The 27,452-nt window shown below is 36.6% G+C and overlaps 2 protein-coding genes across 3 annotated transcripts; one reads left to right on the forward strand and one right to left on the reverse strand.

The window, feature by feature from the left end:
* Positions 1-791: 791 nt before the first annotated feature.
* LOC104904018 (ubiquinol oxidase, mitochondrial) lies at positions 792-5,661 on the reverse strand. The gene is made up of 4 exons (XM_010692188.4): positions 5,234-5,661; positions 4,060-4,188; positions 2,638-3,126; positions 792-1,042 (listed from the first exon to the last, which is right to left on the reverse strand). Exons 1-4 carry the CDS (start codon positions 5,543-5,545, stop codon positions 983-985), a joined length of 990 nt encoding a protein of 329 aa, XP_010690490.2. The 5' UTR covers positions 5,546-5,661; the 3' UTR covers positions 792-982.
* A 4,785-nt stretch (positions 5,662-10,446) lies between these two features.
* On the forward strand, positions 10,447-22,909 carry LOC104904019 (calmodulin-binding transcription activator 2). Of its 2 annotated transcripts, none has more exons than XM_010692190.4 (13): positions 10,447-10,722; positions 12,854-12,973; positions 15,305-15,420; positions 15,921-16,009; positions 16,144-16,186; positions 17,554-17,722; positions 17,933-18,055; positions 18,149-18,441; positions 19,036-19,377; positions 19,506-20,140; positions 20,298-20,880; positions 21,149-21,490; positions 22,359-22,909. In XM_010692190.4, the coding sequence occupies exons 1-13, from the start codon at positions 10,683-10,685 to the stop codon at positions 22,476-22,478; spliced, it is 3,015 nt and encodes a 1,004-aa protein (XP_010690492.2). In that variant the 5' UTR covers positions 10,447-10,682; the 3' UTR covers positions 22,479-22,909. The 2 variants fall into 2 exon arrangements, with proteins under 2 accessions (XP_010690492.2, XP_010690491.2); XM_010692189.4 differs by having other exon boundaries at positions 10,448-10,722; positions 22,356-22,909.
* The last annotated feature ends 4,543 nt before the right edge of the window (positions 22,910-27,452 follow it).

Below are 27,452 nucleotides of genomic sequence, written 5' to 3' on the forward strand. Positions count from 1 at the left end.
ACCAATCTTAAGAGATGTGAGTATCAACCAAATGTATGAATCTTTTGGAGATTCAGATGGTTGGTTACCAAGACAGGTTTAATTTGGATTGAGTTTACCCTTTGTAGCAAGGTCTATCATCGGTAACCACAAAGTAGATTTCAACATGGCTCATAACTTCAACCTTATAGAACACCTATTTTCTTCAATCTTCACAACGGAAACTTCAACTCTTCATCTTATCATTCGACTTATTATTCAGAAAGAAAATAGATTGTAACTACCTATTATAATCAATGTGGTTGAAGGAATTTGGTACGCTCCACGACAGATTGCAAATATCATTAAATAAATTCAACTTCCTCACTCTTTTGACAATTCAAAATATTCGGGAACCAATAGGCAACAATTTGGAAGGCTAATGTTACCCACCTCGTTAACTTGTCCTTTTTGCCAATGATCTTTGCCCTAATTGTAGTTTAGAGCTTGTTCTAACTTTTACCCGTGTGTATTTATCCTATTATAATCAATGATGGATAAGAAGTATCACTCAAGGTTATCCAAAAAATATCATATCAAGTAAGGGTAGAAGAGAATGATAATTGATAACCATTAGAATTTGTTATTCAAAAAAGTATACTATATCTTAATGTTTTTCTCTTTTATCCTTACCTTATTTTAAAAAAAAGAATACGTATATAATTGAATAACAAATTCTAAAACAAAATGACCCCTAAGCAGGAAACCCTTTTTCATGTGCAGCCTTTAAATTAGCTTTTGCAATAATTTAAGCGCAAACAAAGCAGATCAACTTGACAAATAAAAGATGTGACTTTGAAATAAATCGGTGTCCATAAATGGATGTTATGACTTATGAGTAGTAATCACTCTTCCAGGATACAAGAAGTTCGGAAGGATTTACATGCATGTAGCGCTGTACTAATACGTGTACCCAATCTAATAGAGTTAAGAATGAAATAGAACTTCTCAAAATGTAACGTATCTAATGATAACCAATTGGAGCTGGTGCTTCTTTCAGTTTTTTGCCCTGGAAATGGACATCCTGCAAGGTTGCATTATAACACTTTATCAGTTCGATATCAAAGATTTAGTCATATGATAACAGCAAACTGTCATAGCTGATCAAATGGTAGATGCCTATGACTAACTAGGTTGCACATAGACAGATACGGGAACGGATTCGGATTCAGGTACGGGGACGGAAAACGACAAGATTTTGAGATTTTAAGAATGGGTAAGCGTACCCATAGAGGATACGTATCGTATCGAGTAGGGATACGAGTGCATGACCTAAAAGAAGTACTCGTGCTACATAGCACATAGTGATACTGATAGAGGAAGACACTCTCGATAAGAGCCCCACACAAGTTATTAAGTAGAGGCCCTCAAATCTTCTAATTAGTCAAAACAAAAAAGCAAAACTCGTTACTTTTCTCTCTCATCTCATAAGGTATCCTAAGCATTGTTGTTATAATTCCGATCCGTATTTTACAATCCTACGATTCTACGATCTAGAAATACTTCATGTCTTCATTGATCTCGATTTTACATAGAATCTTAAGTTTGTAGGATCTTTCGATCTTACTCGACCACAAAAAATCACATGGTAGGATCTTTATACTATTTTACGCTCCTACAACTAGGAATGGCAACGGGTCGGACTTGGACCGGATTATGCATAATCCGACTCCGACCCTACAGAAAGTCGGATTTTAAATCCGAGATCCGACTCCGAGATCCGACTTTGAAAATCCGAATCCGACCTAAAATCCGAACATCCGACTCGGAGATCCGACCCGACTTAAAATCCGGACATCCGACTTAAAATCCGAACATCCGACTCCGAACCTGATCCGACTTATTTTTCTTCCAATTGTTTAATCATTTTTTCTGTGGGAAAAGCCTATATAATACAACTGGCTGAAAGTCGAAGGCAGATTATACATAAATAATACATTACATAAATAAGAAAAAAGGATTGATTGACTCAAAGTCGGAGTCGGATTCGGATGTCGGATTATTTTATGAGATCCGACTCCGACCCTCCTCCGACTCGGAGTCGGATTTTTTAAACGGAGTCGGAGTCGGATTACTTTTTTGCCGGAGTCAACTCGGATTTTTTCCTTCGGATCGGAGCGGACTAGGGTCGGATTCGGATTGGATTGCCATCCCTACCTACAACTCTACAATATGATCCTATCATACCAAAAAAAAAAAAAAAAGCAATTTCACATATTATATTTCTCCTATTATGTTTCGGTTGCATGTTACTTCAATCTTAGATTATTAAATCACTCTCACTTGCTAATGAAATAAGTCATAATTAAAACGTGTTTGGTTTTTTAACACGAGTTTTTTTTACTATATTCTAGCATAATTATCTCTAATTTACCCAATTTGTAGGATATTACGATCCTACTGGTTCGATCCTACCAACCCCTAAGATCCAAAGTAGGATCTTGATCCCGATAAGTGATAACATTGCTTCTTAGGGTTCATTCAACTTTTTGACCGAGAGATTGACATGATTATATTACGAAATATATTTATTTGTAATCGTGTCATTTCTCATTTTCATGGGTCCATTATTAATGCCCATGGATCAAGAGCAAAGAAACAATTGTTTGAGGAACTTACGGAAGCAAAGTGATTGACATCACGATGATGAGCTTCATCAGCACGAATGACAGTTATAACATCCTTCAGATTGGCATCCTTTGGCAGCCTCCAGTAGTCGATAGCAATAGCAGGAGCAGGTACATTTTCGATCGCGCCACTGTCTATGTCCTTAAGATACTCTGTGTATGAATAAATTGCCTCTTCTTCCAAGTAACCAACCACTCTGTGTGCCAACTTAGGGGAAAGCAGATAAAGCACAAAATAACAGTTAAAGAAAACTCCCTGCACAACTAGAACCAATAGTCTCTCGTACCATTTCGGCTGCACAAGCTCCACCAATGTCATTAGGTGCATCCGCTCATTCTCAGCTTCTTCCAGCAAAGCTTTGATCCACCCACCACTCTGCTCGAACCTACGGAGTGACCTCAAATGGAGCAGTAGCCCGCCAACCATACCAGGAACAGCAGCCACTGTTTCAAGCATCATTGCACGGCAACCATAGCGCCTCTGCAGTTTTTAATTTAACCCAAAAAAAAGAGAGAAACTGAGAGAACAGTGAAGACTATAACTGGAGAAATGTAACAATTGTAGCATGCATTTCTTGAAGGCAGAAATCTGTCCTATTTGAACAACAAAGCCTGATTCTTTCAAGTGCATATTTTTATTTCCCTGTTACTCAGCTTAAAGGACACGCAAATCTTCCTTCAAAGATTGACATGAAATGTATTAGTGCCAATACCAAGCATCTCAATTACCCAATTAGAGCAGCATTCATGGGCAGGAACAGACAAAACATTCGAAAGGGAAACGATCAATAAGATCACAAACTCTCTTATGCAAACAGGCTTCAGACTTCATCTGATCCATCTCACTCAGCTCTTTACCATTAATTATAAAAAAAAACTAACTCCTTTCGTAGTTGGAAAGATCTCGAAGGAAATCTTCCCCTTCCCTCCACTCCACTTCCGTTTTCTATTCTTCAATTCCTTTCCCTACCCTTCAAATACGTTATTCAAACACATTGTTAGTTACTGAAATGGAACAACATGCTTCTAGAATAACAAAGTCTACTGAAAAAATGTAAGGCAAAATGTAAAAAGAATAAATCACAACTGCTCCTCTACAGAAAGACAAAAGAGAGTACCTCACCAATTTTGACCAATAGGTACACATATGGAATAATTATGTATATACAAACCAAACTTTCATCCAGAAATACAGACTTAACGTAAATGAATTAATAATGCCTAATGATCCTACACAAATCTCTCTCCAATAATTCAAATATTCTAATGATCACTATATCGCAAAATCTGGCCCTATCTGATTAGCAATCCCTGTTCCTTCTGTTGAAGATGGAATTTTTTCGAAATTCAGCAAAACATTGCTACATAACACAACACAACACAAACATCTAGTATAAAAGCCGGTATACATTACCTTAAAGAAGATATCAGTTGGGATCCTTAAGAGTTTCACTGTTCTGAAGGCAACTTTGTCCACAAATGTCTTTGGTACGTGATGTTTGCTCAGATCAATGGACAAATCAGCCTCATAAGTCTCCCATGGCTGCACAGAAGTTTGAAATCAACCCACAACTCGCATACCATCAACGTGCACATATTAATACATATGAACTCCACAATAGGAGAAATCCAATCATCAAAAAGTAGCAAATAACATGACATGACATTTGCACCAATTAAACAACAATCAAGGGTCTATTAACAAAATCCCTTAGGCCTCAGTAAATCACAGTAAGGCATAACGAATATTCGAAGAACAGAGCTAACCTGATACAAACATAAACTTTTGCCTCTCTAGTCTCTACCTTGATTTATCTCTCCCTCTCCTACTCATCAACCATTTTTTGTTTGCGCGATGGGAAGTCAGTAAGGAGTTACAAAGGACAATGATGCACACGAAATTTGCGTTAAAGCCCTGAGTACCACGCCCCAAACTTCATCAATTAAGTTGGTTTCGCAATTTGGGAGCTCGAAGCTCAACATACTAATAAATGTAATAAACACATCCAATCTACTACTAATCCTAGAAAATAGGATACCAAAACATTTGATCATCATTCTAAATTTCTAATAACACCTCAACTACAACAATACGTAACATCATCAGCACATTGTAAGAGCTGTTCATCATGAACTTATACTCTCTTTTCTTATCTTTCTTTTGAGCAAATTAACCAATACTACACTATAATTATGTATCTACTATCTACAAATTAATCAACTCAGTAAAATCATCCACACCAAAAAAAAAAAAAAAAAAAAAAAAAAAAAAAAAAAAAACTAGCTCGTTTTACAGGTTCAAATTTCCATCTAAGATTCATCATAATTCATAGAAACAAGTTTTTTGCATGAACATTTGTAAAAATGAACAAATAATTACAAAAAAGTAAAATCATCCACATCAAAAAGTAAAAAGAGAACAAATTATTATAACACTGACGTTTCTAGCACTTTCTACAGGTTCAAATTTCCATCTAAGATTCATCATACAAACAAGTATTTATGCATGATCATTTGAAAGAATGAACAAATAGTTACTAAAAAAATTCAAAAAAATATGAAAAATTCAAGTAATTCAACAGTATTACCATAAAACAGTTCCAATTCCATTTACTACCATCCTCTTTCATAACTTCCGGCCTAGAAACCGCCCAATAGCTAGACACCATCGGCAAACCATCCTTCATCTTCTTCAACTCCTTCTTTTCTCTCTCCTCAACCGCTTTCTCCTCCGACTTCGGCGAATATGACGTCATATTCCGGCGCAAATCCGTCACACCAAACCTCCACGTGTGAAACTCCGGCGTAATTACGCCGTTTCCGGAGAGAATCCGACGTCCGCCATTAACGGAGGAGAGAGAAAGCTTCAACAACGACGAGTTTGCTACCAGACGATTCATCTTTCTTCCTCGGTGACTCGGTGAGTTGACTCAGTGAGTTGTTTCGGTTGTATACTTGTATGTAGGAATTATATATGATGATTGATTATTTTTTTTACTTTTATTTTTAAACTTTTTGCAGAAATGTTATGGTTTTATTTATAGTTACTGAATACTGAGAGAAGGAAGGGTAAAATGGGAATAAAAGTTAGAGGTGAGAAGAGAATAACGACAGCGTGGCAGTTGGAGTGAGAAGACGGTGTAATAAAAAGACTAAATTACCCTTGTAAGATGAAGGAATTTACGTATAATTACCCCGGGCATTGTTAAACATCGCCCCACAATTACTTAAAATCGCCCTGAGACTATTTTATTGGACTGTTTTACCCTTTTTTTTTTTTACCACCCGCCATCACCTCCCCCACCACCTCCCACTACCCGCCATCACCTCCGTCCTTCTGCCACCCGCCACCTCCATCTGATCTTCTGCGTATGCAAACTGGAGTTATTTTCTACAAGCAACATCTGATCTTCTGAGTACCCACCACACAATCGACCAAGAAAAATGGTACAATGAGCCGCAGATGAACCGAGTTTACCTTCTTGTAAACATGCCGCAGATGATCTTCTGAGTACCCATCACCTCCGTCCTTCTGCCACCCGCCACCAACCTAGCGTCGAAATTTTTTTTGAACCATGGGGGCAAACGTCTCGCCGAGACGATCGCCCATGGCCCGAACGTCAGGCCTGGACGTTCGAGCCATGGGCGATCGTCTCGCCTGGACGTTTCACCCATGGCCCGAACGTCCAGGCCCGACGTTCGGGCCATGGGGCGAACGTCCAGGCGAGACGTTCGCCCCCATGGTTAAAAAAAAATTCGAGATTTACTGGGCCATGGTTGGCGATGGTTGGCGATGGTGGTGAGAGAAAGGTGCCGGCAGGAGAAAGAAAGGTCGAAGGAGAGAGAAGGCCGGCGAAGGTGAGAGAAAGGCCGCGACGGAGAAAGAAAGGCCGTGAAGGAGAAAGAAAGGTTGACGAAGGTGAGAGAAGGCCGGCGAAGGAGAGAGAAAGGCCGACGAAAGTGAGAGGAGGTCGGCGAAGGAGAGAGAAAGGTTGCTGGTGGGGGATGGCAGGAGGTGAGGGTGGTGGTGTTGGATCTGAAATTTGAGGTGAAAAGGTTACCAATGTAATTTTAATTGTTTTGTGGGCGATTTTAAGTAATTGTGGGGGCGAGGTTTAGAAGTTCAGATTACCCCTTGCTTCTGCTCCAAGAATACTTGGAAATGAGGCAAAAATTGTACGGTCTTTTTTAGCTGTCGCTATTCTTCAGGGATCCACGTGTCAACTTTACAGATTTTTTGTGCTTTTTAATTTTTGTTTACTTTTAGATTGAAAAGAAGTGAAATGCGGGCCAAAAGCCCATTAAGAGATGGACCAAGGAAAAGATAGGCCCATTTATATGAGTTTATCCAGAGTATTATTGTACGGTTATCCGATGTTTGACTTCATGGTCAATAATGGATAAATGAGTAGTAGTCAACACTCAACAATGAACCTCACAAACGAAGTTGGGGGGGATTGTTCATGATAGGTTGATATTATTGCAAACATTGTCCTATATACACTCGATTGGTTGTCATAAATTGACTAATAAATTATGGTCTATGTGGTTAATTTGATGTTTGTATAGTAGAGTGCAAAAGAGATAAATAATAAAGATAAATAAATGTATGTGATAATTTAAAGAAGAAAATTCAATGAATATAGTTAGAGATTTATATCAAGGTAGTGTTTTATTGGTCAAAAAAAAATTGAATTGACTTGTTAGTTTTTTATATTTTATTTGAGGAGAAAAGTTTGTGAAGGTGTGAATATGAAGCTGAAGATATATTAGAAAAACTATTGAAGATTAGAATTATGAAATAGTGATTATCTTCAATAATATGGTAGTAGTGATGTACAAAATAATAGGTATATCATGAAGCATATAGAGGCATAGAACTATGAACTCCCAAGATACTACATTATTATTTTATTTATTTAATTTGTACTGAAAAAATATAGAGATTGTGTCTCGGGAGATCATAGGTCTATGCACTACAAGGTGTACCATATACCTTTTGTCAGCTATATGTTGGCTATTGTTATAAACTGATATTTTCCATTTTTCGTATTGTGAACGAGCTTGTGATATTAACTCAAGCCTTGATTTTTGGTTGGCTCTAAAAACAACTTGTATTAACTCAAATAGAATTTCCATTAATGCATTAATACCTCTCATGATTGCTTTAAAGAAATTTAGCAGACTACTCATTCCAACAAAGATGCAATTTTTAGGGAACTTAATTTCTTAGTTACTCCACAGTTAAGCGTGTTTGACTGGGAATAGTCCCTGGAAGAGTCTGATGTTACAAATATGGTCATACGATTGTGTAGTTGAACTTTTGATGCAATAATTAAATTCGAATATATGCAATACCAAATCGCTAATTGAAGAAAACCGTTCTAAATATAGTTTTCTTTTGGGTTTTGGCGATGCCTGAAGTCAATTTTGCAATAAAGAGCATATATACAAGATATGACATACTAATCGTCATTTCATTTAGAACGGAGCGAAAAGAAAGGTCCCTCATCTCGGCCCCAACCACCTAACTACTTATGCTCGTATATAGAGGTATTCACAAGAATTTGATTCGATCGATTAGACCAGGTAATCGAATCTTTGATCCGCTATCGAGTGTTCGGATATTTTTGGTCAAATACGTTACAACAACTTTATTTTCGGATATATGAAATTTTTGGAAACATGCGAAAATCTTCATATACTTTGTCCAAAAATATCACATTTCATAATTGGATATTCACAAATATCTGGTGATCAGATATGATCCAAAACTTTTTTGAGTTTTTCATTGAAAAATCCAAATTTCCTAGTTACCAAATTTCGAAAAGTTCGATCCAGGTTTAGATCGAAACGGATACTGCAACATGAACACCCCCTACTCGTAGCTCCGTCGGTGGTCAAAAGTTTTACTTGACATAATAAATAAAAGTCGGTTATCTCAAGTGATACATAAATTACTTAGTAACGTTTCATTCAAAGATTGTTATTTACTCCATTTTTTCCATTTTATAGTTCCCGTTTCACTTTGGGCACGAGAATTAAGAAAACCATGATTATTATGTACTTGCATTGGGAGTTGTTGTGTTTTTTCGGAATTATTGTCATTAGAAAATGAAAAAGAATTAGAACATTAAATGGATGAGTATGTGAAAAGAGTAGAGAGAAAGTAAAAAACATATTTTTTTTAATACCCAACCAATGAGATTGAAGGAACATTAAATGAGTGTATCAAAAATCCATGTGAAAAAGGTGGAAAGAGAGAGTAAAAATTGATATTAAAAATGAAAACAAGGAAAATGAGAACAACATTTTGGAACACCCAAAATGAAATACAAGAACTATAAAATGAGACGGAGGGAGTATCATATATGTAGTATTTTAGAGTAAAACATGTAAAATTATTATGAATATGATGGTAGGTTACAGATGGTGTTCAATTTTGAGGTCACGAGTTGAAACTTGCAATCATACTATCATTTTCTTGTCAAATACTAACTAATAGAGCCAGAGATTAACATAAAATTAGACTTATTACATGTGGGAACCACTGTAGAGTAGAGTTGCAATAAAGCATTAAATACTTGTTTTTTTTGTATGATGAAAATAAAAATAAAAGTATAAAAGGAAATAATATGTGAGTACCACATATAAAAAATAGCAATATTTGACAATTATAACAACTAAAAAAAGACATATATAAATGATAAAATATAGCGACTAAAAAAATACGAAGAGAGTAATTATAGGAGAAATGATAAACATCTAATTGCTAGATGTTTATAAACATCTAGCAGGGGTAAAATTGTCAATATACATGAAAAAAAGTTATCAGTCAAACAAAAAAGTAATCTCGAAAATTGGGCACTGTCAGAAAATTTCGATGCTAATATATGATGTTCAGGCTACTACAACTTGTGTTCGTGTAACTATAACTAGTGTTTATGCAACTAAAAATAGTGTTTATGTATAAACAGATAGTGTTCGTATTTTTTTAATTGGACACTGTCAGAAGATTCCGATGCTAATATACAGTGTTCATGCTACTATAACTAGTGTTCGTGTAACTATAACTAGTTGTTTAGCAACTCACACTAGTGTTTGTGTATAAACAGATAGTGTTCGTATTTTTTTTTACATATCTAAATAAGAGATAGAGAAGAGTAAAATAAAAATATGATGAAATTATATCAAGATGGATGTCTTTTGTAGAGAATAAAAATATATGAATATTGGTATATTTTTATTTTTTTCTAAAATATATTTTTTGAGATATACAAGTTTAAAAAATTGGAAAAAGTAATTTGTTTGGATAAACAATATAGTGACATATGTACCACTCACATGTTGCCACATTATTGCTAGATGTTTGGCAAACATCTAGCAATTAGATGTTTATCATTTCTCGTAATTATAGTCACAAGACTCCCAAGTCCCAAGTCATAAACTCATAATAATAACCAATTCAAAGACCTATCAATAATTCAACCATTTATTTTTAACCATAACTGGCATCATCTACTCACAAGTCTCAATCACACCCTCTTTCTCAACCCCATAATCTCAGAATTACCCCAGAAATTTCCCTAACATTCATTGAAAACACAAAAGTTGTCAAAGATTTTAGTCTTTTACAACAACAATTTAAAAAGTATGCATTCCAGCAAGCCTAAAATCGCGTTAGCAGTACTATAAATTCTATTTCATTTATTTTTACTATCTTGATTTCCGCTCACGTGCTAAAAAGCTGACTCAACAACTCATCATCTACTACTCCATCTATAAATATCATACCCATTGTTTTCACCTTCCTTTTTTTTCCTCTCTCTCATTTTTTCTTCTTCTCAACACTGTATACTCAAAAAATCCCCTTTCCCATTTGCGAGCTTACGTTTTCGGATCGCCTTCTCTCTCTCTCTCATTTTCTCTCTCCTCAACCTACCAACATTCTTCTTCTTCTTTGAGGTTTACTTTAATCGAACTCGTGGCTTCGGATCGAAGCTTCACTTTCTCTCTCCTCTTTTCTGTTCAGTTTTCATGGCGGATAGAGGATCTCTTAATCCTGGAATTCGTTTAGGTGTGAACTCGATTCTTTCACTTTATTAGGTTTTATTTATGTGTTGTTGATGATTTTGTGATTTTATGATTTAAGAGTTGTTTTAGTTGATTTTTGAGCTTCATTTTGATGTGCGAAGAGTTATGCATGCTGATTTTTGTGATTAATTTATTGATTTAGTTGGATTTTTAGTTAATTGTTGTTTAGTGAATGAAAATTGAGTGTTTTGCTGGTGAATTTGATTTTGTGTGTTTTATTTATGTGTTGTTGATAATCTTGTTGAGTTCTTGAGAATTTGATTTTAAGACTTGTTTTAGTTGATTTTTGTGGTGAGAAGAATATGCATGCTGATTTTTTTTTTATTGATTTAGTTGGATTTTTAGTTAATTGTTGTTTAGTGAATGAAAATCGAGTGTTTTTTTGGTGGTGAATTTGTTTTTGTGATTTTATTTTTAGATTATGAGCTCCTTGTGGTGTTTTGCATGTTGTTTGTGTTCAGCGACTGTCTAATTGATGATGCTCAAACTAAATTGAGATTTTGTGGTAGTAAAATCGGAATTTATGGACCGTTTCGTTTCGAAACCAAGTTCTTTAGTTATTCTTTTCAGGTTTTTTGAGGCATAAATTGGTGTTCTATAGATGTTCTTGGTTAAGACTGTTTCGTTTCGAAACCAAGCTTTTTAGTTATTCTTTGTAGGTTTTCTGAGGCCTGAATTGGTGTGCTATAGGTGTTCTTGGTCAAGAGTCAACACTGAATATTCTGCTAATAAATTTGAGTTTTCCAGCCATGAGAACTATATATATCTTCTTATTTCTTGAGCTCATGTGTTTATTGGTGATTTTTGATTTTTGCTGGTTTCCTATGCTCACTAGCTGTGTAGTCAGCATTACTTTGTGGCCTTGTTTTACATCAATTCCGTGCAACTTTTATCTATTGCTAAGTGAAGTAGCGACATGTCACCAATTATGTTGATTAGTGGGCTGATGCTGAAATTCTTTCTTGTTAGAATCAACATATTCCGATTTACATGTTTGTGGAGCTAACTTTTGATGTTGGTGGTGCACACCCAACCTGTTTTCTATATTCTTTCTTTCCCCTCATTCTATGAAAAAATAATTTGATAGTAGAGGGTTGAACCCAAAGGTTTCCTGTGTATCTCCATATGTGTAGTTGTCATTTGAAAATTTCAAGTGACACATCGTGCTCGGGTTATGTACAATTGGAACAGACATGGTTCTGTTGCTGATATTTTTTGCTTTAATTTGTTTTTTTGGTAATAATTTCATCTTACTGCAGATTTTTTTCAGAAATTTTTCTCCCTTGATGCAGGAATTATTATTCTTTTAGTGTCCTGCTCCTGATTTTTGCTTTATGTCAACCAAGTAGTGTAGAGGCATTTGAGTGGTTTGTTTTCCTGGTGACAACTAAGCAAGCATTTTTGTATACTTTTTCGTTCTTCTTGTTGTGTTTTGTGTGTGTGTGTGTGCACGCGCATTGGAGAAGGGGGAGGGGGAGGCTTGACTTCAATTGCCAGATTATCTAGCTATGACTTGCATGGATACAATTGTTTGAACCATTTTTTTTGACAACTAATGATATTGATTTAGCCATATAGAAAAAAATTTCAAGTTCTACTTGGTAGCTTTTGTCTGTTCAAACTTTCAAGATCTATTGTCTTAGTAGTATGAGAAGACGTCAAAACTCCAAAATCGTGAATATATGATGTGCAAGTATCCGGTAACTTCAGAAAAATTTACACTTGATGATTTCTCTAGCTCAAAATATATAAGCAAGTTCCACGAAAAGATACCACCATCAAGATTCGTATCTTAAACTCTGCAAAACCTATATATATTAGGAAATTACACATTTAAACTAATCTAAAAAGATCCCACTTGACTATATTTTACTTGACAATAGAGTGGTTGATTCTGTTGGAGCTCCCATCTGAAACTTAATGAGATCTTACAACTTCACAATAAATGAGACGTAGAAAGTTTAATAGCCACTTTTGTCTGGTGCATCATAATATCAAGTCAAAGCATAGTGAACCTTGTGCCTCTGTGATAAATGGATAGAGCTTAGTTTATCCTGTGTTTGGTGGATGGCTTGAAGTTTGTTGCCTGTTTACTTACTACTCATCATTCGCAGATATTCAGCAACTACAATTAGAAGCTCAGCATCGATGGTTGCGGCCAGCTGAAATTTGTGAAATTCTAAGAAACCATCAAAAATTTCAAATTTCTTCAGAACCTCCAAACCGGCCCTCAAGTAAGATTATATGATTTTTCTTACAATTTGGTACTCGTTGATGATTTTACCTTGATATGTTAGCTAGGGTACACGCATATTTTGTGTATCTGTCTCTTTTGTTGCAGTTACACATAGTGCAAGATGGCATTGCTGTAGAGTATCTTATTATTGATTAGGATTTTTAACCAAAAAACACTGCTAAGGGATTGTTTAATATCTTTTTTGTTTTCAGTTTTTTGAAAATCAAAAACAAATATATGGAAATTAGAGTACTTTTCAGTTCTCTGTTATTAGTTTTCAAATTTGACATGTTTAGTGTTAAAGTATGACTAATTTTAAGTTTATTATACCCCTTATATGTTGACTTTTACATTCACAAAACCAAATATCAAAACACAAGTTTGCGAACGGACCAGAGTAACATTCTATTCCAACCACCTAACAAAATAAAAACCACCCACAAGTATCTAATTGTATTCTCAAAGCTACATTTTATATATATATATGATGTGCTTTAGCTAGTAAATAGAACCCTACATTTTCTCTCCTCCAATCTCCAACCCTCCTTTTGTCCACGGCTTTCCACGACACCTCTCCTTTATCCTTTCTCATCTGCTATCCCAACCCAATTAATGTATCAAGTGTTAATTTAGGGTTGTTTACTAGCTTAAGTACATCATAGATGAAAAGGTGGCTTTGAGAATATAATTAGATACTTAGGGGTGGTTTATCTTAGTTTTCTTAGTCAGGTGGTTACAAGAATAAACCCTTCACTTAGGGGTAGTTTATTTTAATTTTCTTAGTTAGGTGGTCACAGAATTAGACTCTTCACCCAGAGTTGGTTTTTGGTTAAAATTCCTAAACAATTGCTATTTTGGTTTTGAAAATTGCCCTTACTCCTGTGTAGTAAGAATGAACTGCACTTGGAGGTTCATGTGGAATATTGAAGTAGTGAAACATTGATGAAATTGGGACTGTGGTTCGGGGTGTGGGCATGGTGGAGTACTTTTACCAGCAAATGCAATTTTATCACCAGGAGGATATTCAATCCTCACCTGTCTTACTTTACAGTGTAACTCTACTCTGACCTTTGATCAGTGCCCCATAAAGAAAGAAAAAAGAAAGAAATGGATATTTGAACAATGTGTCTTGAGGCACTGGTTTCCTGCTCCACCCATTGTCATGTGACTCATGTTACTCTTTATAGTTTTCACTATTAACTTTTTGTAAAGTAGTTCTATTGGAACTTTTTGATTAATTTTTTTTGTTGGGAGGGTTGGTACTGGTGGGATTGTAGTCACTGATAGGTCACCAAATTTCCCTTTTAGCTACATCATGTGTTATGTTGTTGGAGAGAGTTCATGAGCTGCAAAGTTCTTGCACCTCTTGCTTTCCAATTGTTTTCTTTTCCCTTCTTTCTTATTATTTTTTCAGGGTTAGAGTGGGTAATGGGAAGCTAGAGGGAGTTGCTTGGTGTTTCCTATAGATTTAATTTAACTACTAATTGGATTATATATTGATGGATTTTTTTCGTAGAAAAGTGAGTATTCACCTTCACCTTTATGAAATCATGTTGATGTTTGTTTTACCTCAGTTTACAAGCTCTCAATTTTTTCACGGGTATACACTTTTTATTCTAAGATACCCCTAGTCGATATGCTTGGAACTGAAATCCGTGTTTAAAGTCAATATTGGGTGGAAATATGTTTGTGTTTTGTGTTTAACATGTTTGAGGAGGACACTTTGCAACAAGAGATGAGTGAAGAAGGGTCTCCTATAGTCCTACCTTAAAGGGTTATTAGATCAGCAGTTCAGTCGTATGCCACCTCTATGTGGAGTGTGGACATACTATTTCGAATTAGTGCCTCTAATTGTCTAACACAATGGCCTTAACTCTAAAAGAGTTATGCTTTATTGTTGAATTTCATCAAATTGACTGGTTTTGTCAGGAGAAATCAAATCGTCGGTTTCTCAGAAAATGTCTTTTCTGTACTTCTCTTTACTACTACTTTATAGGATAATGCTTTGGTATCTTCTTACCAAAAGTTCAGTCGTATTATTAGCGCCTCTAACACAATGGCCTTAACTCTATAGGGGTTATGCTTTATTATTGAATTTCATCAAATTGACTGGTTTGTCAGGAGATGCCAAATCATCGTTTTCTCATAAAATGTCTTTTATACTTTTCTTTACTACCGCTTTATTGGATAATGCTCTGGAGTTTTCTTACCAAACTCAACTTCTATTAAATTTTTTGATCAAGAATTGATAGCCGAACAGGCATACACTCTTCATGAGGCATGCCCTCTTCATGAGACTATGTCTTGATGTGAACATTTTGTTTCTTAGGTGGGTCGCTCTTTCTTTTTGATCGGAAGGTTTTGAGATACTTCAGGAAGGATGGCCATAATTGGCGGAAGAAAAAGGATGGAAAGACAGTGAAGGAAGCTCATGAGAAGCTGAAGGTAGGATGAACATTAAATATTTTGGTTTTTTCCCCCTCATGATGAGCTTTCTCTAACGATGATTTTAACTAGTTTATGTGATACAAAACAACCAGTGCCTTTTTTTTCTTCTCATCACAATTAGAAAAGAAACGAGAATGAATTATAGAGAATTTACAGAAGTAAGATGCCGAACTTGAGATAATGGTTTTGGAGGCTTTATCTTCCAGTCTTAGATTACTTTCTTCATCTCGTAATAAAGTTTGGTTTGGAGTAATGCATGCTTTTCATTAGGGAAAATGTTCAAAGTAGGAGTGAAGTGTTTCTATACACATGGGTAGTTGAGTATACTTTGCATCCGTGTTAGAAGTGAAGGGGATTCATTTTGGATTGAGAGATCAATGAAAACAATGTTCATTTATTTTTTTAATTTTTTTTTTTATAAGGAGGGAGTAATGGACTTTAGGAATGTATAATAATAAATGTTCTATTAGGAGATCTCATGCTTTATGCAATCATAGGTTGGAAGTGTTGATGTGTTGCACTGCTACTATGCCCATGGTGAAGACAATGAATATTTTCAGAGGCGCAGCTATTGGTTGCTAGAAGAGTATGTATTATCAATTTGAATTACTTTTTTTTTTAAAAAGATATTTGTACTAAATACTGCAATATCTTGAGAACTAATGCATTAAAGTTAGGTACATTTCTGAATTCTTTACTAAGCCCCGCATAATGCTGCAGGGAGTTCATGCATATTGTGTTTGTGCATTACTTGGAGGTGAAGGTATGTTTTTGTCCATCTTTCGTCTAGTTTGATGCAATATCAAGGCTTTGCTATATTATCTCCCTATATTCTGTTGCTATAATCACTAATGTTACGTTGTTGAGGCAAAGTCCCCTTTTTCCTTCTGTGGTGTTGCTTCTCACCGGTCACCAGTCTTATTTGTACTCTGTATTATCTTTCTGTTCACTTTTAGTAAAATTTTGTGCAGCTGCTACTCTATCTTGTGAATGTCATCATCCATTTTGGTATTGTCCTTGAGATGCTACTTGGCCCTTGTCCTTACTGTGTTCTATCCCCTGAACCGATTCAAATTGTCTCCTTTTTGATATTCTCTTTAATTATGTGCTTTCAGTTTTGAAAGTGTTCTGTAAGAAGTCTAAGAGAATCACATAAACGGAAACACATTTTGTTAATTTTCTGATGCATACCATCTCGGCATTGAGCATTCCTTCCACAAGATTGGCTGATAGATCACCTGTTTTAGACTTGTCACTTCACTGTCTATGATTATGTTTTTGCAGCTGGTAAGGACACTTTGCATGTTGACTTCCTCTGATTCCGTAGAGGATGAAGTTAAAGTGCCTTTGTATTAGTTTAAAACAAGCTAAGAAGCTTTTCTGATGTAGGAAGCTGTATGTTCTTACTGTGTTACCTTTCAGATGTAAAACTTCTCTGAGATTTCTCTTCAGATCTGTATACAAGTAAAGATGTGCCTAATTTATTTGTCAATTGGTAGCTTTGAGATCCTTCCTCTCTACTGCTCTTTTATCTTATTAATAAAATACTTCCTCTTTTTCTTTATACTTGCAATTTTGCATCATGTGACATGTCGTATGGGCGCAAGTATTTAGGGAAGGGGAGGGATAGCTAGAATGAGAAGGGGACCCCATATGCTAGGTTGGAGATACAAAGAATATATTGCCACTTTAGGAAATGATGCAAGTTATATGCAATTTCCATATTAAGTAAGTGATGCTAGTATAGAAAAATGTAAGAAGTAGTTTTTTCCAGGCAGAGGATAAGGGAAGCTTTGAAACATCTCTTTGCAAGAAAGTTTCTGAGCATATGCTCTTCAGTCTTCACACCTTCTCTTCTTTGGTCTTTCTTTGCCCGTTGCCCTTCTCTGTATCATCTGTTATTTTGACCTTCTTGAAGCCATTGTTCCTGTCTAATGAATTCGGATTCGTATCAATTTTGGATAAGTTTTTGCATCAGAATTTGGATTAAGTGTGCTGGGTCTTTCTACCACTTTACTGTTTCTAGAAATTTGTGAATTATGCGATCATATGAAGAACATTCCTTTGTGCCTAATTGTTTGTTGCTGGCCATCTTTTCCCAACAATTTCATTTATTTTTCAATAAAACAGGGTAATAGGAGCAGCATTAGAGATACCGAACCTGTACTTTCCAATTCCCAGATTAGTAACTCTCGGTCAAGCAGTGTTTCAAACAGTTACAATGAAGCTTTTACGGGAAATATGGGATCGCCCAGTGCAGTTAGCTCTCTGACTTCTTCTTATGAAGATATTGAATCTGGTAGTTTCCTTCCCCTTGCTTTGTGAATCTCATTCTGCAAATGTGTGCTATTCTTTATACCCAAACTGTGTTTGATCACTATGCCTTTCATAACTCTTCACTCAAGTATTCCCCTTTTGTCTTCATTTTTTTCGCCTCAAATTGTTGATTGGTTTATTCAGATTATTTTCTATCTGATATATCAAGCTTGAGTGCTGTTTGTTGGTGTAGAGGATAATCACCAAGCGATCTCAAAGTACCCTTCACCTCTGAACTTCCCACACGTGGAAGACAGTTTTGAAAAGAACAATGGGGGAGACCTCATAAGTTCTAACTTTCTGCCTAATTACTCTGGTATGTTGTAGCATCTTATCTGTATACTTTGCAAAGCTACTTTGTTGATTTATATTAGGCTGTTAAGCTCTTTCCTGTGTGTAATGTTTCCAGACGGATATAAAGGGGGCCAGCTTCCAGGTCCTGGGTTGGATTATGTTCCACTTGTTCAACAAGGAGCTGGGACTAATGATTATAATCAATTCAGAACACTTGATTTGGCGTCATGGGAAGAAGTCTTTCAACAGTGTACTAGAGGCTCAGGAGATATACCAGCTAATCCATCAATCTCTGGGGCTCCACTTCTTGGAAGCACTCAAAATTTCAATGAGAGTTTCAGCCAGCTTCTGGATGCTGGTTTTGGCGTCAATTCTTTGTCAGGGGGTTCAATATCTCCGTACTTGCAGGTGATTATACTCTTTAGTTCATAGCTAGTGCAGGAAGTCATGAACAATTTTGCATCTTGAGGCATAATAGGCTGCAATATATAAGGACTAAATTAAAATATAAGAATGTAGAATGCAGCTATACCAAGATCTTTAGCATGTCATGAGTAGAATATTTTATCTAATATAATATACATCTCAAGACCCTCAGTTGTCATTCTATGCATGACGTGCTTATGACAGCTTGTTGCTAATAGAGGAATCATTTCATCTTCCAGTAGTTGATTGGTTTTGCCGTTTGTATCAACTTATAGTTCAGAATGATGACTCTTTTTGAATTATCTTCTACTAGATGATCGAAAAATTACCATACTCTTAGTTTCAAATGAAATTTCTTTTAATTTTAGAACACAGTTCTCTGCTATCTTGAACTTCAACTACTTGTCAGAATAGCATCGGATATATGCTTTATTCCAAATAAAACTGCCGAGCTCTCATTTCATAGTGGACATATCCTTGTATCTATTTTTTATCGTTTATTCTTGTTTCTTTTTGCATAAGATATTTTTGGAGCCTTATATGCATCCTAATATGCATATGCTCGATGTTTGTCAGAGTAACAACCCATTAGAACCTTCTAGCTTGGAATATCAAGACAATGCAAACGTATCTGTTACTGCAAAGAAGCCAGTGTTAGGTAATATTAGGGGAGAGGAGGGTCTGCAAAAAGTTGACAGTTTCTCTAAATGGATGACCAAGGAACTAGGTGGGGTAGATGACTTGCATTTGAAGTCGTCTTCCAATATGTCATGGCAAAATATTGAAAGTGCTACTGCTGTTGATGATCACTCAATAGAACTAGAGAACTACTCCATGAGTCCCTCCATTGGCCAAGATCAGCTCTTTGACATCAAAGACTTCTCACCAAGTTGTGCTTCTACAGATGGTGAAACAAAGGTAATTTTTATATCTACAGTGAAGAATTCAATGTTTCTGACGTCCTGTTATGCTGCAGATTTATACTGATTAATTAAGATAGAAGTGCAGTATGTTGCTCGTCATTAACTTTTTGCATCAAATGGCAGGTTGTGATCACTGGAAAATTTTTGGTGAGTCCCTCAGAGGTTTTTAAGTATAGTTGGGCATGCATGTTTGGAGAAGTGGAGGTGCCTGCTGAAGTTCTTGGAAATGGTGTTCTGTGTTGCTATGCACCATTGCACAGCGCTGGACGAGTCCCTTTTTATGTAACTTGTTCTAATAGGTTTGCCTGTAGTCAAGTGCGAGAATTTGAATATCTTGTAGAGAGTCAAAATGCCAACAGCGCAAATGTGTGTGGAAACGGTATGACAGAGAAGCAGCTTTGCCTCCGACTTCAGAAGCTACTAGCTCTGAAATCTCCTAGCAATTTCGAGTCTACTTCTGAGAATATTAGGAAGAAGGAGCAGATTTTTAGAAAGATACTGCTGTTAATGGAAGATGAGCTCTGTCTGGGGGTTGAACAACACTTGAAAGAAAAAGTGGTCTCTTGGCTATTTGACAAGGTAAGTGACGATGGTAAAGGACCAAATATACTTGATGAAGAGGGGCAAGGGTTTATACATCTAGCTGCAGCTCTTGGTTTTGATTGGATTATCCCCCCTACCATAGCCGCTGGTGTTAGTGTGAATTTCCGGGACATAAATGGATGGACGGCCCTCCACTGGGCTGCTTTCTATGGAAGGTAAAGCTTTTACTATATATAATAAAACTTGCGTGTAGGTTTTTTATCCTTTCAATACGTTTTTGGTTATTTTATTAGATTAATCTTGTACTGGCTATACTGCCTTAAAATGACTTCTTATACTTTTTCCGCTGTGTCTGCATATTACTATTTCTAGAGAGAAGACTGTTGCTCTTCTAGTTGCACTGGAAGCTGCGTCAGGAGCGTTAACAGATCCTTCACCAGAATTTCCTTTGGGTAGAACTGCTGCGGACTTGGCTTCAGCTAATGGATACAAAGGAATATCTGGTTTCCTGGCTGAGCATTCCTTGACGGCTCATCTTGAGACACTTACAATGACTGACAGAAAGTCAGATAGTTCATTGGAAGATTCTATGAGCAAAGCTGTACAAACAATGAGAGAGAAGGTGGCAACTCCGGATGATGAAGGTGATGGGTCAGATTTGTCACTGAAGGATTCTTTAGCAGCTGTTCGTAATGCAACTCAAGCTGCTGGTCGTATTCATCAAGTTTTCAGGATGCAGTCATTCCAGAGGAAGCAAGTCACTAAGGGTGCTGGTGATGATGAGTCTTTGCTGAGTGATGAACAGCTTCTTTCACTTGTATCATCTAGGATTCAGAGGCCTGGGCGTCCTGATGAGCAATCCCATTCTGCTGCTGTACATATTCAGAAAAAATTTCGTGGTTGGAAGAAGAGGAAAGAATTTTTGATTATCCGAGAAAGAGTTGTTAAAATCCAGGTGCATGAACTTGTTTCTTCTCGAATATTCTGGAGTATCTCTTTTCATATTTCTTTAAGAAATGTGTTATTGTGAATCTTTCAGGTGCTGCTGGTGATGCTATCATTGCTCTTAGACTTTATATTAGTTGCAACTCCATTTTCTGACCTACGGTTTACTTGTGAAATTAATTATAGAAATGATAGTTGCTTTAAGTGGATTTTAGCATTGGAGATAGTATTAATTATTATTTCAAACATATATCTAATATATACATTTATTTTTCAAGGCCCATGTAAGAGGTCATCAAGTGAGAAAACGATACAAAACAGTTGTCTGGTCTGTGGGAATATTGGAGAAAGTGATTCTACGGTGGAGACGGAAAGGAACTGGACTGCGTGGGTTTCGTCCTGATGCCCTCAATAAAGCATCTAGCCCACATGTGGCACCAGTTGTGCAGAAGAAGCCTTCTGAAGAAGATGATTATGATTACCTGAAGGAAGGAAGGAAACAAACTGAAGAACGGCTACAAAAGGCCCTTGTAAGGGTGAAATCTATGGTTCAATATCCTGAGGGAAGAGCACAATATCGGAGGCTTCTGACTGCTGTAGAAGGTTTTCAAAAGAATCAGGTATTCATATGCTCACTTTCCTTTTTTTTTTTTCTCCTTCTAGCCTTACTGAATGTAACGATGATAGTTGTTACAAATGCATCAGACAAGATCTGAAATCAAAAAATATGAATAATTAGACGGGGAATATGAGACTATTGGCCAAGTCTACAAGTCATACTCTCTGGTCACTGGTGCTAAAGCTTGACCAACAGAGCAAGTCAACTTATTCGTCAACTTTCCAGTTTCCATATCAGTCTTCATGTGCACATGCCTATTATAAGACCTCCTAGAAGTTGGTCTTAGCTTTACCAGTTCGATCTTTGATTCTGTCCTCTCCACCAGGGCTGCTGTGACTGATTTATTTTTAGCTGCCTGATTCACAATGTGTTGTTTTTATAAAAGCATCTTTCAACCTTTTAATCATTGGTATTCATCTATATCAGTCTTTGTCGCTTCCTGTATTGTGGGTGTGTATGGGGTGGGGGCTAATAATGGAGGGGACTACACAGTAGGCTCTATGTGGGTGTGTATGGGGTGGGGGCTAATAATGGAGGGGACTACACAGTAGAAGGACTCTTTGTAGCTTAATGAAGTGCAATCAAGCCACTATGAATTTCGTGGTTGGTGTCTTTACACTTTTTTTGGGTTTGTCATTAATTCCTTTCACAAGGGTGGAATTGGTCTAATGATTAAGGATAGCCTCGGCCTGCATGATTTCTTTCTTCTAAACTGAGGGCTATCAGTAAACAACAAAAAGCATACAGCATATGACCTTTTCTTGTTGGGTTACTGTAGGAGTGACTGAAGCTTCCCCCTTTCTTTTTTTATATCGAACTCTTCGGACCATTTGCTTTTTCCCTGACATTCTCCTACCACTTTGCAGCAGCATGTGAATGACAACGTCATAAGCAGCTCAGAAAATGTACCAGTTGAAGGCGAAGATGACATGATCGATGTTGAAAGCTTATTCGATGATGACAACTTCATGGCTATAGCATTTGAATGATTTGCTTTTCCTTTTTCGTTCTAATTTGTGCAACTTGTACAGAAAGTGAACTATTTGCACCTTAATTGGACGAAAGGTAATAGTTTCCCATGTAAATAATAATATAGCATTAGTTAGGAGACTGGTTAGAAGACTGATGTGTAGAAGGCAGGCATGTTGTAGTTTGACACCACAGGTTAGATGTAGAAGTCATTTGTTCCAAGATTGAGATTGTTAGATATTTGCATGAGTCTGTCATCGCTCTGTGTCATACCGATCAGGGAAGATATAGGTTTGAAAGTAGGCTGTGGTGTCGGGTTTATTAATACCACCACTTTGCCATGTTCGTATTAGCCTGTGTAGCCGAGTTCGTTAGAATATGATATGTGAGGAACAATATTATCCCTGAACTCTCCTGCTATTGCTTCCTATTGATGTATTTTCATGTCGAATGAGGTGTTTGTGTGTAAAGTGAACAAAAAGCTTCATGATGGAAGCATAATCATCTTGAACTCACTGAAGCCAATGGGGGTAGACGCTGTAGGTTATTTGAGTTAAACTTGTAATGTCTTTAAGTATTATTCCGTACAATCGAAAATTAGTTTCAACCTTTTAAATTGAACTAAATACTACGGAGAGTTGCATATACCACCTCAGTGGCATTTTTGTAGATAACATGCAAGCAATATTCAATCGGAGTGGTCAAATTATATCTAGTCGTGTTGTTTTAAAAAAGGGAAAATCACGACCAAATATTAAGCCTCTACAACTTCATATTAATGAATATATATTTACCAAAATGCCATTGTAGTTGACAATTTTGTTGGGCGTAGTGATGTACTGAACATTTTCCCAATTTGGATATGCAAAAACAAGAAATGTTGCTAATGCATTACGAATTCCAGGTCAGGTGGAAATGTTGTAACCTAGTTTTGGTTCATCATACACCACCATCACTGTTCTCCAATAGAGACTAGGAGGGGCTGCTTCTCGAGACAGAAGAAGGCACGGCAGTTCTGCTGGCGGCAGCCACGGCAGTGCTGGAGGCAGCGTTGGCGCAAGCGGAAACACGACCACGAGTATCCCCTTTGGTTTTATCCGGATACCCATAAAGTTCATAACAATGTGAGGGACCATGCCCCTTTTTCTTGCCGTGCGAGTAGGTAAGGTGCGGCTTTGCCGTGTCATGACTGTCTTTGTGGCACTGCCCACACATAGTGCGAGATTTAAATAATTAATAAAATTACAGAAGAATTACAATTATTACAAACTATTAAAAGAAATTCTAAACAATACATATTCGAAAATTCTAATGTCTAATTATGACGAATATTCAACACATATTCTAATCTAAAAGACTAAAATCTGAAATTCATATTTAGAATTGAAGAAGACAAGAAGTCGGTTACCAATTGTTGTGTCGCACTAAAAAGGGGTGTTTTGCTTTTACTAGGATTCGAACCTCAAAACCCGCGCGCACCACATAGAAGTCTATGGAGAGACAAAACCACTCTGACACCCGCTTCGTTCTTGTTTCACTTTGCACGCAAATTGTATATATCTAATAGCTAAAATATTTTAATTTTTGTAAAAAAAAACTGGGCAATTTTTTTTTCCAAAAATCATTAGGCTCAACTGAACCCAGTGAACCTATACTAAATCTGCCCCTGATGCCTGATTACCTAAGTACAAACCACTGTAGATTGGTCCCGCACCTTCCCTTGCAAGAAACAAAGTTCTCAGCTTAGTTCAAAAATCAATTTGTTAGGCTCGATGCATCGGATTATTGAAACCCAAGGCCTTCAAATTGTCAGGGACGGGTATGATCTTGATATAATTGTGTTCTTATATGCACCATCCACTACCAAGTTTAGATGCCTTTGTTTATCCTTACTCGATTTGCTAAAGTACATATTATTTTGATTTTCGAAATTTGCCACCTTGGGGGTGCACGCCGTCCAAGAACTATCGAAAAATAAAAGCCATGTTTGTACGTGGAGCTCCGTTAGCAAAATATGGGAATTTCGTTATAATACTAAGGCCTTGTTTGGTTGTATATAGGAAGTCATACTTCCTAGGAAGTTATTTTTCCCATGTATTTGAAAACCCTAAAAAGTGTAAAATTGTGTTTGGTTGATAATGAGAAGTAAAACTTCCTATGGGAAGTTCTTCTTACCTAGGGGGACCTAGGTAAGTAACTTCCTCCATTTTGGAGGAAGTAGAACTTCCTATGAAGTGCAAATTCCCATGATTTTGCCAACCAAACAACTTCATATACTTCTACTTCCTAGAAATTTGCACTTCCCATGATTTGTTTTGTCAACCAAACAAGGCCTAACTTTTTTTTCACAGCTACAAGAATAGTTACAGTCTAACAAACATTGTAAGAACCAAACCGACATTTCTTTTTAGGTCTTCCTCTCATTTTTCTCTCAATCCTCTCACTCTCTTTCTCTCTCAAACCTCTCGATCTCTCTTTCCTTAATGAATACTACTAGATGTGATCATGGACCGGGCCTTAAAAAATTGCCCATTGGTCGTGCCGGATCAAAATTAGGGCCACAATCGGGCCGAGCCAAAAAATAGACTAAAAAGTCATTTTTACCTTACCCCAAAGTTTAAAAAATTCGGACCAGGCCTGACCGCGGGCCAAAATATTCTGTCCAAAACCCGCTCAAAAAATGAGTCAGACCAAAATAATCAGCTCTAGATACTACTATTGTGGTGACTCGGGATAATGTTCACCTTGAAACTGAAAGGGGTAACTTTGGAGTTACAGAAGAAAGAACAGAACACTAGAAGGGTCTTGTTTTTTGCTCTTATGGGTGCGTGTTTTGTCGTATTTGCTTCGTTATGGATTATTTACAGCTATCAGTCGTCTAGCCACCGTAAGTGGGGGCATATTATTGCCTTTCTTGCTCCAGCTCTGTTTGTTACGTTTCTGATTGTCCTATTTTTGTACAATGTGTACCTGACACATTGTTTTATAGAGTGTGAGATGGTTTATGTTATGGGGTTTTAGTCTTTTAGGCTAACCGCTACATCCTCCTCCTTAATGATGTTGGTTCTCATTTTTAGTGAACGTTATGTTTATGAGTATTTGAGGATTTCTTGATGAAATTCAAAGTGTTTTTAGTGATTTAATAATAATAATTGTTATGTTTATAGGTATTTGAGTAGTAGTGTGTCAAAATTACAACAATGTTAAGATTCGTACTGTCCTATTTGATATTTGATACAATTCGTACTAACTACAATTTCGATGGCTTCTTGTCATCTTCGTAAGCCATCTTCATTGCCTGATTTGTCCAACAACTAATCCTCGGCAAACTCCCCCAATGGATGGGTGCCTCCTAAGTCGGTCCAGCCGCCATTTGTTCAACATCATTTGCATGTGTAAAGTTGCTATGACAACGAACTTTAATGACATAAACATGCTAATATTTGTAAAAGAAACTTACAGCAAGGAAGATAGTACAGCCTGCAACATAGCCATCCGCCTCAAATTTCCTCTTAAAGGAACATACTTGTAGATTAAGAAAATCGAGGGTGAAGGAGCACCAATTGTAGCTCTAGGGGTTGCTGGCTACAGTGGCGATACGAAGCATGGAGCTCGGGATGAAGTTGAAGTTCGTCGATGGACATAAGAACCATCCTAAAAGTAGAAGTAGAAAACATTTGTTGAACTCCTCAAGCTGTTGGGGTGTGTGATTGTCCTTGAAGTCCCGCACCACAACAACGACCCTCCTTAGATCAATCCCAGCCACCATTTTTACATCCTCCAAGTCCACCTCAGAGGGTAAGGGACGTTGTCCAATAGGTAACCCAATTACGTAATGTACTTGGGTTGGGACAAGCATTAAACCCCACCCATCTCCAGCTACTAGTTGTGAAGACTCCAATAGCCAATAGCATAGACGACAGGGAAGGCTCGTGATCCCCATATCAACGAGCCCCTGAAAGCACATGTCGTGTATGGCAGCAAGTCCAGTATTACATCATTCTTGAAAGGCTTGTACATCGCATCAACTTTACAGGTCAAGTTCGGAGCCTGATAGAAAACCAAGTAATAAAACGATAAGAATGACAATCAATAAAAAAATGCGCGTATAAAATGCACCTTAATGGAATTATGGGATAAAACGGATTCATATTGATGAGTGTATGTTTGTGCATTTGATGCAAACATGTATATTCTCATACCAAACTTGTAAATACTACGCACTTGGTAACAAAGTGATCTTGTATTGGTATCAAAGTGTTATTGCAATAACAAAAAAAAAAGCTTATAAATGAAACTACACATTGATAATCATAATCTAAAGTAGTTGGAATTCTGTATTCTAGATATCTATTTACATCATAAACACGCTACTTGAAGTAGCAACTTGTTCACACAAGAGACTAGGAAAGATATTTTGCAACTGAACCACAAGTATAATCTTACTTGGAAATAATATGATGTAAAATACTACTTTTTTCAATGCCAGAAAATAAAAGGAAACCATCCCTCTTCTCTCTCTATATATTAGATTGTTAGACCGGTAAGAAAACTACCCTATTGAACCGAAATCTCGAACGATTTAATTTGATCCAACTATACAAACAATGCCCTTCAGAAGGAGGGGGGGGGGGGAGAGGGAGGGGGGGGGGGTAAGAGAATTTCATCCCCAAAGTGTCTGTAGTGGAGTTTAATATCATAACCTTAAAGTTGTGAAATACAAACCTTACCAATAGGCATGTATCTTATCCCGATTAAGAGTATACATTGACCATCAACCACAACTTGGAGTATATATATCCTCACTGATATACATTGGTACAAAAAATAATATCATGCAAGATCTTGTACAATTTATCAATTTTTTTTTTTCAAAATATCAATTTTTCAGAATTTTTCATAATACATTCAAGATAGTAATAGCCAAACATGTGCATTGATTATTGAAAACTATAATCAAAATTAGGAGCAACAAAAAGGTACAAAGGGTACAG

This window comes from Beta vulgaris, chromosome 9 (genome assembly GCF_026745355.1).
Source record: "Beta vulgaris subsp. vulgaris cultivar EL10 chromosome 9, EL10.2, whole genome shotgun sequence".
NCBI classification, from domain to species: Eukaryota; Viridiplantae; Streptophyta; class Magnoliopsida; order Caryophyllales; family Amaranthaceae; genus Beta; species Beta vulgaris.

What these genes read in the sequence shown, in the direction of transcription:
- LOC104904018 (XM_010692188.4), bottom strand. Translation starts at nt 5,545, where the DNA reads ATGAATCGTCTGGTAGCAAACTCGTCGTTGTTGAAGCTTTCTCTCTCC. An exon ending in GGAATTGGAACTGTTTTATG is followed by an intron (nt 4,189 to 5,233) that starts GTAATACTGTTG and finishes ACTTCTGTGCAG; the next exon opens with CCATGGGAGACTTATGAGGC. An exon ending in CAACTGATATCTTCTTTAAG is followed by an intron (nt 3,127 to 4,059) that starts GTAATGTATACC and finishes TAAAAACTGCAG; the next exon opens with AGGCGCTATGGTTGCCGTGC.
- LOC104904019 (XM_010692189.4), top strand. Translation starts at nt 10,683, where the DNA reads ATGGCGGATAGAGGATCTCTTAATCCTGGAATTCGTTTAG. An exon ending in TGCATTACTTGGAGGTGAAG is followed by an intron (nt 16,187 to 17,553) that starts GTATGTTTTTGT and finishes TCAATAAAACAG; the next exon opens with GGTAATAGGAGCAGCATTAG. An exon ending in AAGGTTTTCAAAAGAATCAG is followed by an intron (nt 21,491 to 22,355) that starts GTATTCATATGC and finishes ACCACTTTGCAG; the next exon opens with CAGCATGTGAATGACAACGT.